Source organism: Stegastes partitus, unplaced genomic scaffold (genome assembly GCF_000690725.1).
Source record: "Stegastes partitus isolate 25-593 unplaced genomic scaffold, Stegastes_partitus-1.0.2 Scaffold1124, whole genome shotgun sequence".
Classification (NCBI taxonomy): domain Eukaryota; kingdom Metazoa; phylum Chordata; class Actinopteri; family Pomacentridae; genus Stegastes; species Stegastes partitus.
The window spans coordinates 1-12978 of record NW_007578855.1 but is presented as its reverse complement, the minus strand read 5'-3'; the positions used below and the strand labels follow the sequence as shown (position 1 = coordinate 12978).

The 12978-nt window shown below is 43.4% G+C and overlaps 2 protein-coding genes across 2 annotated transcripts; one reads left to right on the top strand and one right to left on the bottom strand.

Annotated features, from left to right (window-relative positions):
* The first annotated feature begins 242 nt into the window (after positions 1 to 242).
* kdelr3 (KDEL endoplasmic reticulum protein retention receptor 3) lies at positions 243 to 5185 on the top strand. Its single transcript, XM_008296356.1, has 5 exons — positions 243 to 1466; positions 2244 to 2344; positions 2604 to 2762; positions 2921 to 3173; positions 4188 to 5185. The coding sequence occupies exons 1-5, from the start codon at positions 1376 to 1378 to the stop codon at positions 4229 to 4231; spliced, it is 648 nt and encodes a 215-aa protein (XP_008294578.1). The 5' UTR covers positions 243 to 1375; the 3' UTR covers positions 4232 to 5185.
* Positions 4682 to 8097, bottom strand: LOC103368104 (GTPase IMAP family member 4). The gene is made up of 2 exons (XM_008296357.1): positions 8064 to 8097; positions 4682 to 7346 (listed from the first exon to the last, which is right to left on the bottom strand). Exons 1-2 carry the CDS (start codon positions 8095 to 8097, stop codon positions 6310 to 6312), a joined length of 1071 nt encoding a protein of 356 aa, XP_008294579.1. The 3' UTR covers positions 4682 to 6309.
* Between the last annotated feature and the right edge of the window lie 4881 nt (positions 8098 to 12978).

The following is a 12978-nucleotide window of genomic DNA, read 5'->3' as shown; positions in this document are numbered from 1 at the left end:
AAAAATAAATAAATAGTTATGAACTGCAAATTGCAGTTTGAGTTCGAAGACAATTGTTAGAGAGTTGGAGTAGAAAAGAGAATCTGCTTGAGAATCAGACTCAACTTTATTGGCCTTGTTTGTGCAACGCAGACAAGGAATTTGACTCTGATGAATCTTAGCTCTCTGTATAAGAAGTAAAAGAAATAAATTACAACAATACAAGGAATGACAGAAACAAACATCTTCATATATTAACAGCTTTTATTTTACACTTCCACGCTTATATTTCCCAGAATGTTTTTCTTACAGAGAATCTAAAAACGTTCTTCTTAAAACATTTGCTGAATGTTGCGTTGAGAACTCCTTTCATTTGCCATCATGTAAACCTGTGGAAATGCTTTCTAGGAGAACGTTCTGTAATGTGTTACCTCAACAACATCCTCAAAACACTGCAGGCAAAATCTTTGTCAATACGTCACATTACAGAAACACTTTCTGTCATCTGCAGCCTCGATAACATCTGGAAAACATTTTTTGTTTAATCATGTAAGAGGCTCTGACAGCACTCTGAATGTTGTAATAAAAACACTTTTAATCTTATAGGAACATTATTTGAAATGTCAAATATCCTCAAAACATTTTTTGAACATTAAAGTGTTTTCTTTGAAACCTTATTGGAACTTTTAGGTAATGTTAGCCAGTGTTGTGGGAACATTCTCTGCTTGCTGTTGGTTTGTTTTCATTCATTGGCTTTGCGACTCTTTATTGCCTGCAGCTTGTCTCCACCTGCTGCTTATCCAGAACACCACCTCTGTAGGACGCATTACTTCTATTTGCATCACCATTAAATAAAAAATAAAAAACATACAGGAAATACCGCGAGGGAGTTTACTTTCCAAATAAAACAGTGTAGCGTTAAAAAAAATACAAAATAAAAAAACAACGATTTGCCCGGAAAAACACGACCAATGTTAAACATGTGTTGAATGCATTTGTGAAAATCGCCGTTTTCAAATTTAATTGAGTTAAACTCTCAAAAGGAGGAGTTTACTAACGCGAGTTTTACTTTGAAAACCGGAAGTTGAGAGGGATGCAGCGGTTGGCGCGCGGGTAACTTGACGCTGTCAGCCACGTCACCTCCTCTGAAGCGACTTTCCTGAAGAACCGCAGCGCTCGGAGCGGAAAACCCTCTGGTTTGTGTGTTTACCTGCGCACGTCTAGACGCCCAGACAGCCAGCCGTGTGACGGACGCTCCAGCCTCCGTTCTCCGCCTTTTTGAAACCCTCACCGACGGCTCGCTGGTTGGATTTTCACGGCTGAGCTCCTTCGGACTCCTTCGGACGCGTCAGGCCCGTCAGGAGTTTCTTTAAGTTTCTTTAATCGCTGAAGCAGGATGAACATCTTCCGTCTGGCCGGTGACGTGTCACACTTGGTGGCAATCATCATCCTGCTGCTGAAGATATGGAGGTCCAAGTCCTGCGCTGGTAGGTTTCAGGAGAGCAGCACCGGAGCCCGTCGGTGCTCTTTAACCCGCGGTGGGAGCAGCTGGACGGTCACTGGGCTCAGTCCCGGTTTAGCAACAGTCCAGTCCGAGTATTTGCACAGCGGAGAGTTTGTGCAGGAGTGGAAGCTACGTGGCAAACAAACGGAAGTGTTGCTCCACGGATTAGACAGCAGTCTGCATGGTTCATGTGTAAAAGGCTTTTATTCTTAAATCTGACACTGCACCAAAAAAAAAAAAATAAAATAAAAATCAAAGCTAGTCTAAGTCTGTGATAATCCAAAAACAAAAAAAAGTTATTGTATGACCAAAAAAAAGTGTTTTTTCCACCAATAACAGTGACATCATGTAAACAAACTGGCATTTAAAGGGTTAAAGTGCTGGAAATCAATGAATCCTTATGAGCCGTGATGAGGTTATTGATTATAAATAATAAATCCATCCATCCATGATCTGCTGCTTTGAATTGCTTTGACCAGGATGTTTGTGTCCTTATGGTCCTCTGCTTTCAACCTGAAGGGTTAAACCAAACCATCAGTCGTCTGCTTCTGCTCTTAAATCACAACACTGGCAGAAACATCACTTTTCTCCTCGTGTCCGTGAGATGATGTCTTTTGATTGTACATAAGATTAGATCAAATCATTCTTTATTGATCCCCACACAGGAGATTTGGTCTTTACAGCAGCACAAGAACACAACAGATAAAAATATAAACGTATGTACAGTCACATGTGATTAATCTAGTTCTTCTCTTTCTAGGAATCTCTGGGAAGTCCCAGGTGCTGTTTGCTCTTGTTTTCTCCACCAGATACCTTGACCTGTTCACGGTCTTCGTTTCTGTTTACAACGTGGTCATGAAGGTAAGTCACAGAATTAAAATTCCCAAAATAATTGGGTTAATTTTTCTAGGATTAGGAGAAACAATTCAACAGACGAGTCGAGAATGACGGTCATCGTTAGTGACACGTGCAAACACGCTCACTTCACACCCAGACAGCGTCTCGTATAGTGATGCAAAGCACACAGCCACCAGTTAAACATGCAAAACCACCAACATCTTATCTGCTCAGCCTTTATGGACGTTCGTTGGCAACAGTCAATATTTGCCTCTGCTCTCAGGTGGTGTTCCTGGCGCTGTCCTACGCCACCGTGTACCTGATCTACATGCGCTTCAGGAACTCGTACGACTCGGAGAACGACACGTTTCGCGTGGAGTTCCTGCTGGTTCCTGTCATCGGCCTGTCCTTCCTGGAGAACTACGCTTTCACCCCGCTGGAGGTAGAAACAAAACACTGGTTTCCAGGAATATTTCCATCACTGAATTATTTATTTGCAGCTGTAGTGACGTATCCTTAGCTTCAGTGTTGTGTGGATACAGATGGATTAAAGCAGTGTGAGTTCCTAATGTCTCAGCATGTGTCTCTGGTTCCTCTCAGATCCTGTGGACCTTCTCCATTTTCCTGGAGGCGGTGGCCATAATGCCGCAGCTCTTCATGATCACCAAGACGGGCGAGGCGGAGTCCATCACCACCCACTACCTGTTCTTCCTGGGCCTCTACCGAGCCCTCTACATCGCCAACTGGGTGTGGCGCTACCACATGGAGGGCTTCTTCGACCAGATCGCCGTGGTGTCCGGCGTCGTGCAGACCATCTTCTACTGCGACTTCTTCTACCTTTATGTCACGAGGGGTGAGTGAAGACACTCTGTTGTTGTTGTCTGTCACGTCCAATCATAGCAGGACTGTCACCGTCCGACGGTAATACTGTGAGAAGTGTCAGCTAAATATGAAGTATGCTGAGATGCAGATGTTTGGGGACGACTGAGCTGTGTGTTGTGTTTAAAGGAGAACTTGTATTTCCATGTGGTGGTTCGTGCATGCTGGAAAACACACATTAAGTGAAATAAGCAGTCGTGTCGCCGCACATTTCCACTTTGTAAACAGTCTCAAAAACACTGATTGAGACTTCCAGGTTTTCATATGTAACAAAGCCAAGGAACCGATCCTGTCAACGGGCAGCCTGGGACTTTTTCTATCACCGTCCGTCTTCAGAATCAGTTTCCAGCTCGAACATGTGGGACCAAAGTTCCAAAGTACAACTTGTAATTGTGTAGCGTGGCAGTTTTACCGCTTTAAGCCAGGAGGGGATTGTTTTCTATATATGTGACTGTGACACAGAGAGACGAGTCTTATCAAGATTCAAGACCTTTATTTGACACAAACTCAATTATACACAGTATAACACACAGTGAAATGTAATGAGCACATGTTCCAGACTGAAACGAGAAGAAGAAACAATAAGATAGAAAGAAGTAGAAATAGACATAAATAGAGATAGATAGAAATAGAAATAGTCAGAAATAGATAAAAAAGAAATAGAAATAGAAAGAAATAGTGATGGAAATAGAGAAAGAAATTGATAGAAAAATAGATAGAAATGGACAGAAATAGAAAGAGATAGATAGAAATAAATAGATAAGCTAAATAAATAACTCAAGTTTCAAATAGTGCAAAATATATATATTTATAAGGTGAAAAGTAAACAGGATAAACAGGACATTCAATGACTTAATCAAGGATGGAGGAGGATCTTTAACGTGATCTTCTAAAGCTTCACTTCAGTGTTTGTCGTTAGCTCATCTTCTAAACAGAACAGTGAAGAAAGCTGAAAATCAGGCTAACATCATTCTTTGTCCCCCTGCAGTGCTTCGAGGAAAAGGGAAGATGAGCCTGCCGATGCCGGTCTAAGAGCGTGCGCCGTGCAGCCTCCCGCCTGTGCCTGCTTCAGTTCCATATCTGAACACAGACCTTGGCCTTCAACCGAGCTTAGCAAAGGGACTAATGGTCTGGCTTCACTCTGGAGACCAACAAGAAAGCGATTCTCTGTCTGATTGGTACTTTGAGTGTGGCTCTGTGTGTTCGCAAAAGTGTGTGTGTGTGTGTGTGTGTATATGCGCTGTGTATGTTTTGTGTTTTTTTTTTTAAGTCCATGAGATGCGACACTGGAAATGTGTCCCCGGTGTGCACAGGAAGCTTAAATGCAGTCACGTGTTTGCCCGTAGTTTTCATTTTTTATTAGGAGCCTCGAGTGATTCTGGAGACACTTAAATTACCATCAGATCAACACTAACTGTCCACAAAAATGTCCCTAATGTTGCAGTTTGCGTAGCAGGTGGACTGAATGCAGCTTTAGTTTCCTGTGTTACAGCTGTAAGAGTCCCCAGAGCTTCAAAGGTTCCTCCTCCATCGCCGTCACTACATCCGACAGTCTTAGCCAATATTCGAGTGTTTGTAAAATTTCTTCCACAAAGTGTCTTCCTCCTCTTTATTGTCAGAAACTCCCCGAAAAGCTTCATTCTTTCATCATCATTATTATTATTCAGTATGTTACTGTTTGTGTTTGTTCCTTGTCTTTTATACTCGGTGTATTTCTTCCTGGCAGAACTAAAGGGCTCAATATGTCGTCACGAAGCCAAAGATGGAACAGCTGCAACGTCGCGGTTAAACTTTTTTTTTTTTCTTGCGTCTCTCCTCTGTTATTACCTGATTGTGTTTTTTTGTGTCAGGGGTAAAAATGGGAACATTTCTGTAAGAGACTAACCTATTTTTGACAAATACAAACGTGTTAGTCGCAGGATGCTGAATTGCACACGACTTTTATGACTTTGCCTTTTATTACACCATGAATTTTCCAAGCTCAAAGGTGTGTTGATGTTCTTTGTTGACCGAAACACAAAATACACACACACAAACACACACATGCATGTTTAATTGACAGTGTGGTCTAAAGTGCTCTGTGCTGATTGTGAACAAAGATTTCTAGCGTGTTATGTGTGACGCAGGATGAAAAAAACACATGAAACACAGTCAAGGGAGTTTGGCTTTCACCGCCTCTACGTGTGATGAAGCCCAAAACTATTCGTATCAAACCCAAATTTGATTTATCGTGAAGTTTTATTTGACCAATGGGTTTCCTCTGTGACAGAAGACAGTAGGACGCTGTGCTAAAGAGGTTAATAACAAATACTTATGATGTGTTTTGCTTTTTAAAAAAATATTTTTGCTTTAAATACCAGGTCCAAAAGTGTTCATAAATACATTTATCTGTCACTCTCATGATGCTGTTTACTTGGACGACACTGTCTGGTCCATCGCCTACTAAAAAAAACAAATCATGACATTAACGCCACCGTGTTTGGCTGTGAGGATGGTGTTCATGAGGTTCATTACTTCTCCTTTCTTTTGCCAAGCTAAAGCCACATTTCAGTGTCCAAACAACTGTTATGATCTCATCTGACCACAACTGAATCAGAACAAAAAGAGGAATGGATGCTTCTCAAGAAAAAGAAAGAAATTTAGAAGTTGGGAATTAACTATCTTGTCTTAACAAAAAAAAAAAAATGTCAAAATCAAAACCCTGTCTAGGATTCACTGTGTTCACAACCCAAACAAAAGTCCTAATGGTTGCAGCAGCCCTAAACCTGGTGTCTAATATTTACCTGCAAATTTAAAAAGGAAAAAAAAAAGTGCTTAAAAAACGAAATCCTTATCCTGGTTTGGCCTTCAGTGACAAAACTTTAATTTTTTGAAAGGTCAGTGACAATTTCGGGGGTATGAATAATTTTGGATATGGAATTTTTAGTAAATAACAGTTAAAATGTACTAATATTATCTCTGACACACTGTCTCAGCATCGTGTCATTTCCAGCCAGAAGAAGCCTGTTGGTCAAATAACAATGAAGCAACGTTTGGCACAGGTGTTTAACTGTTTATGTTCCATTAAGTCCTGAAACATTCAGTTGAATCCAGTCCACGTGAAGCATCCGTCAGTGCAGGAAAGTTTTCCTGTGTTTGTACAACACCTTACTTCCCTCCCTCATGGCTCCTCCCACTGCTTTTGCAGCCGAGGTGATGGAGAGCGGCGATGCTGCCAGAGCTGCTGCCTTCTCCACCACCTTCGCCTTCTTCACGGCTTTCCCCTTCCCTTTGTCCTTCCCCACGATGCCCGCCCCCTCTGCAGCGCCCTTCCCCAGAGCCGTCACCAGCTCGCACCAGAAAAGCCTCTCTGCTCGCTTCCTGTCCTCCTCTTCCTCCCTCCGTCGCTGCTCCTCCTCCTTCCTCCTCCTCTCTAGGTCTGGTGACTGCTCCTCCTTGCCTTCACCCTCCTTTTGAAGAGTTTCCACAGCGTGTTCTCCCAGAATCCTCTCTTGCGCCTCCCTCATAGCGCTCTCGGCCTTCTTGAACATCTCGTTGCTATAGCAACCGCCTCCATTGTCCACCACGAGTTTGTCTACCTTCTTCAGAAGCTGCGAGACTTGTTGTGAGCAGTCCGTTGTCTTGTCCTGACCGCTGTTATCGAAGGTGTGATACCCTCCACGGCAGCTGCTGACGAACTCCGACAGCTCCTGGCTCTTCTCCAGGAAGTTCTCCACGTGTTCACTCTGCAGCTGGTCTCCCCACGTGAACAGGACCATCATGAACCGGGTGACGTCAGGCCCAAACCTGGCTTTGATCCACTCCAGGGCCTCTCTCTCCTCCTGGGTGAACCTACCAGGCTGCAGGGTCACCAAGAAGACGTGGGGTCCCAGCGAGGACAGACCGATGCACTGTCCCACTTCAGCCATGACCTCCTGAGGGGACAGGTGTGTGTGGAAGAACCCTGGAGTGTCGACGACGGAGACGCTCCGCCCGTCTGCCGTCCCGGTCTGCCTCATGCACCGTGTGGTCACAGAACACGGGGACGTGTCCACGCAGAAGGCTGACCTGCCCAGGATGGTGTTGCCCGAGGAGCTTCTGCCGGTCCCAGTCCGGCCCAACAGAACCACCCTCAGGGCCTCTGGTGCCGGCGGCGACGCTTCAGTGACTATGGCAAACATACAGTCAAAGTACATGGAGGTTAACATCCATCCATCCATCATCTATACACCTTAATCCTCACTAGGGTGGTGGGGGCCTGAAGGCAGGTTCACCTGGACAGGTAACCAGTCTATCACAGGGCTACACTTAGAGACAGACAACCAAGCACACTCACATTCACACCTACGGACAATTTACAATCACCAATTAACCTCAGCATGTTTGTGGACTGTGGGAGGAAGCCGGAGAACCCGGAGAGAACCCACGCTGCACGGGGAGAACATGGAGACTCCACGCAGAAAGATCCCGTGTGTCCTCACCGGGACGTGAACCAGCGACCTTCTAGCCCTTTTTGATAAAGTCTCTTCACGGAAATCATTTGATTGCAACAGAATCAGTGTGAACATTTTGTGGTTGGTCAGAACTACTTGGTTGTTGTATGTTCTTACTGGACCAGTTCTTATGTAGCCCTCTAACAGGCTGTGGCCACCCCAGACCCCCTCTTGGTTCCGGCCCTGACGGTAGGTTATAGTATATATGACAGAGATGTAAAACCACATTCATAAATACTATCTAAAGGCTTTAAGGCCACATCATCTTTATGCTCTTTAATATTTTATGAACGAGGCTGTTTGTTTTTGGTTGTAGGGACTCAGTTCTGGCTCGTGGCCTGCAGAACAACGGCGCAGCTTCCTCATGCAGTGGCTGTAAATAAAAGACGTACCTTGGTGTGACTCAGCATTTTCAGATGACGCCATCCCAACAGAGACACTTTGACAAAGTAATTCTGCGGATTATTCGATGCCTTTGTAACGAGAGACGGAATCCTTTTGCTCTGGCTGCTATTCAGACGTCCTCCTGCTCTGCTGGTCGCTGGTTTTCCATCAGAGCGCAGCGCTGCGGCGGAGCAGCTCCACACCGTCACCATGACGCACAGCGCGAACCGGGGAGAAGGTTACCTGCACCGACTACTGGGCTCACAGAAACTGTATGTATAACACATGAATATAATCATGTACTGATAATTAGAAGTATTCTGATCCTTTGTTCAGTAAAAGTAGCAGCAATGTTAAATCCTCCATTACAAGTAGTGCATTGAAAAGCCTGTTTTAGCCAAATGTGTTTAAAATATTAAAATAAAAGTACTTTTTTTAATGATATGTTATAATATAAGAATATATGAATCACGCAAGATTAAAAATAGAATCTAATTTACTGATATAAACAAACATTTTTAAGTTCTTGGGTTGATAAATAAATAAAAACCACTGAGCCTCCTTGCAGCTGAAAATACCACATATTCACATTATTTTCTACTTTGAACGTGAAGTTTTTAGATTTAGAATCGTTCCTGACCATGAAATCCAAAATGTCATTCAACTTCAGAATTTTAACCCTTTAAGTGTTGTAGAGGGGAAGCATGAAGTAAATCCACCACTTACAACCACACTAATAATAGACATACTTTGATGGTGTCTCAGTGGTTAGCACCATCACCTCACAGCTAGAAGGTTGCTGGTTGGCGTCCCGGTGAGGACACCCGGGATCTTTCTGCGTGGAGTCTCCATGTTCTCCCCGTGCAGCGTGGGTTCTCTCCGGGTTCTCCGGCTTCCTCCCACAGTCCAGAAACATGTTGAGGTTAATTGGTGATTGTAAATTGTCCGTAGGTGTGGATGTGAGTGTGCTTGGTTGTCTGTCTCTAAGTGTAGCCCTGTGATAGACTGGTTACCTGTCCAGGTGAACCTGCCTTCACCCTGAGTCAGCTGGGATAGACTCCGCCCCCCATGACCCCCGTGAGGGTTAAGGTGTAGAGATGATGGATGGATAACAGTGATTTCTGGATGTAATTCATGACTATGGTCACTAGAGGGCAGTGAACACTCACAAGTAGACACCAGCCTACAGTCATCATTTCTACTGATATTCAAATGAAATCATTAAAACAGAGTTTCTTAAATCTTGCAGTCCTGATACAGATTTAAAGAACTCCTAATTCACAATGAGCAGGCTTGATGTTAATTAAAACTTCAACATGTCTCAGTTCCTTTATCGCATTAACATAGAGACAAACTACATCTGCTCCCTCACAGATAACACTTGGTACCACATAACAGGGAGCGCTCAGCACATCGTTCATCTAGATTGTTAAAGCAAATAGTCTCCCAAAAAAAAAGCGGCTGTTCTGATAATTTTTGCTTCATCCGAAAAACGGGATGTGATTAATCCACTTATCTCCAGTGCAGCTCTTAGTGTGTGTGCTTCATTGATAACCTCCACATACTGTAGCATCACACGAGCATTTGGCCGATTACATATTGGATTTATCCCACAGAAACAGCTGAACAGTGAGAGGACAGGTGTGTCGACAGCCTGTAAACCTAAAGGTTTGGTAGTTCGTCCTGGAAGAAGCAGAAGAAATGCAGACCACACATACTTTTCGTTTTTCGCACATTTACGATGTTTAAATGTTATTTAATGAGTCATAAATTCATTGCTACAGTACATTGTTGTTGTGGTACATAAATCTGGCCTCCAAAGGCGGCTGACGTGTTTTATTCCTGCCACATGATGTTCTTTCAGTGATTGTATAAACTGTATATATATATATGATACAGTCGTCCTCAGATTTGTTCATCCATTAAAGAAAAGGCAAAATTCACCAAAGTCACTCAAATAACTAGAAACTGAAAAAAGTAATAATAAATAAAAATTTGCTAAATTCTAATTTAGTGAAATATGTCATTGCTTTTAAATTGTGGTTAAAAAAAATAATTTAAAAAAAAGAACAAAAAAAAAAACATCCAGGACAAATTATTACTGATGAGCAGTGGGCCAAAGTTTACGGGTCACATAATGCTTGTTTGTTTTTGTTGTTGTTTGTTTTTAATATTTCTGTTGAACCACAATTCAAAAATCATGATGTTCATTGCATTTTTATTTATTTTGTCATTTTCAACTTAACAGCTGTTTTTCTCCTTCTTTAATGGGATGTTATGAACACATTAGAGGACGACTGTATATATATATAAACTATATATATGTGTGTAAATATATATATATTTACATAAAGGTATGTATTATATTTCTCCATATAAATATATTTATCTATTCATTTATTCATTCTGCTGCAGCTCAGTCTCTCGTTGACTGAATGCCATAAAGATGCAACAAGTCGTTCATGTACAGTTAAGCCCAAAATTATTCATAGCCGCGCCAATTTCCTATTTATTTTATTCCCTTTTTTCCACCAGTGGGTTTCTTCTGGCTGGAAATGACACGAACAAGTGGCTCAACACGATAAGACACTATGCTACACATGATGATGTTAAAGTATTTCTATTTTTGGGGTTTTTATTTCTTAATATTCACTAAAATATTGATGTTATCTACTAAAAATGCTACATCGTTCATGTCCTTTCTCTGTGTCACGTTTGAATTTCCAGGTTTCTCTCAGTGTGAAGCTTCTACCTTTTAATGATATTTCGTGGTCACTGGCACTTGAAAACGCTGAGACGTGGCTTCACAGGCTTCCTCCGTCTCGCGAGCAGCCACAATGCACAGCTCTGTCTGCGTGACGGATCTAATAACAAGCTCGCTAAGCTCCGCCGTTTCAGCCATGACCGGGAAATGACTAACTACTGCAATTTATAGCGCGTTAAAAGACTCGGGAACATGGTACCAGGAGAGTCTGGAAAGGTAGAGAAGCTGCATTTTCTCATAAATCAAACTTTGGTCGATGCATTTTTGGTAGAAATGTAAAAACAAAATAATCTCTAATGAAGTGTCTTCCTGTGTCTTGTGACTTGTTAATGTCATTTAAAGCCAGAGAAAACTCCACTCTGACACAAACTGTGGCATGAAGGTGAATAATTTGGGGCTTCAGTATTTATCTCTGTTGTTTCCTCGGCTGCAGCTCCGTCTTTAATCGACTCTGACTGGATGTTAGAAGGAGGTGAAGACTCAGGAAATAAAGATGTAACAGTGCAAGGCCGTGTGTGTGTGTCTCCTTCAAAGCTGTGAGTGTGAAGTCTTTGCATTTTTTTTTTTTTTGCTAAATACTAAGTAGGTAAATGCAGACAAATAAATAAAACAGTGTCTTTTGAATAAGACTTTAAAGTGAACAATCGTTTGTGAAATAAAGTGAAACTTAAGCAGACGTCTGTGTTTCACGTCTACATGTTGATATGTTGAGTTTGGTTTTCTTGTCTGACTAACAGGCTTTCTTCTCTTACTGGGTATCAGCTGAAACAAAACCACTGGTGTGTTATTAAACGCCAAAACAGAACCACAGTTATTTAGCGACACACACAGCGTTTCACAGACTGCCAGGCAAACGCTGCCGTTCGACTGAATCGTCTGAATTTAATGAGTTTGTTTGTGGCTCCGACAAGCAGCGATATTGCTTCGCGCTGTAGTGAGTAATGGATTTTCAGGACGTCACAACTACAACTGTGGCTTCATTTGCACACCTAACGAGGTCTAATGAAACGAATATCAGAAAAGACAAACCACAGGTTCAGGAATGTGCAAAAACACAAATTGGTCTCGTCGTTTTTCGTTTGATTGACGGTGATGATGTCTCAGATGAGGTCGTGTCAGGACGTCACTCAGTCGTGATCTTCAGCTAATATTAACTCAGAGTCCTGAATCAATGTCAGAGTTCTGTTACTACGATAACTGTGCTGCAGTCTACTGATGTTTTAAGTTCCAAGCAGGCTGGAGTTGGAGTCGATATCAGGATAAAGTGTTGGAGGGTCTGTCCCACTCCACCTGGCTTCTCACCGGCAGACACGCCCCCTGGCTGGGAACCTGCTGAGTCTCCTTTCGAGGACAATCCCAGCTGGAAGCGGGCGCTTCTCCATCTTTGGCACTCGCGACGGCACAAGAGGCCGCCGTGCCTTGTTCTTGTAACACGTTATTCTCGCAGCGCGTCTCGGGCTGTGATGGACACCCACTACTTCCTCCCATCAAGTCAGAGTTCCCCAAGTCGAAGAAAGTGTTGCTCTCTCCGATCCCCAGTCCAAAGCTCTCCAGCATATCCATAACAGATGGAGTGGACGGACCGCTGGGATGCTCCTCCTCGATGAGACTCAGCGTGGGCAGGATGTCCACCAACTCTGCCATCTCCATGGGCCGGATGACGTCGGTGATGCTGGAGGGGAAGTCCTGCTCCCTGCTGTAGGACTCCTGAGCGGCCAGGGCCGTGTACGCCACTTCCAGCTGAGCAACAGCAGCAGGCTCCAGTCCGGACTCTATCAGAGCACTGGCACAGCCCAGTTCTGACTGCCCGATGCTTGTCAGGTCTGCGGTCGACTGGGTGATGTCCACGGGGTAGCCTCCCTTGGCGACGCCCTCCATCAACACCAGCGCAGCCTCTTCAGGGACGACCGGGAGTCCTGCCGGGGTGGAGACCTCGGCTGTGACGACGTTAGGAGGGGTGACGCTGACCAAACTCTCTGAAAGGAAGAGAAGGTGGAGGATTAATCCTCGTCTTCGAGCATGATTTGTTGTAAAATTCTGTGTGGTTTCTTACAGTTATCTTCACAGAGCTTCTCATGTAAATGCTGTCAGCTCCCGTATTTTCTAAATTTGCCTTCAGTGTTCCCTCGAGCGGTTTCAATATTCAACATGTTTTCTGT

Coding starts and splice junctions, on each gene's coding strand:
- kdelr3 (XM_008296356.1), top strand. CDS start 1,376: ATGAACATCTTCCGTCTGGCCGGTGACGTGTCACACTTGGTGGCAATC. Junction 1,467..2,243: donor GAGGTCCAAGTCCTGCGCTG/GTAGGTTTCAGG, acceptor TTCTCTTTCTAG/GAATCTCTGGGAAGTCCCAG. Junction 3,174..4,187: donor CTACCTTTATGTCACGAGGG/GTGAGTGAAGAC, acceptor GTCCCCCTGCAG/TGCTTCGAGGAAAAGGGAAG.
- LOC103368104 (XM_008296357.1), bottom strand. CDS start 8,097: ATGGCGTCATCTGAAAATGCTGAGTCACACCAAG. Junction 7,347..8,063: donor AAATGCTGAGTCACACCAAG/GTACGTCTTTTA, acceptor TGTTTGCCATAG/TCACTGAAGCGTCGCCGCCG.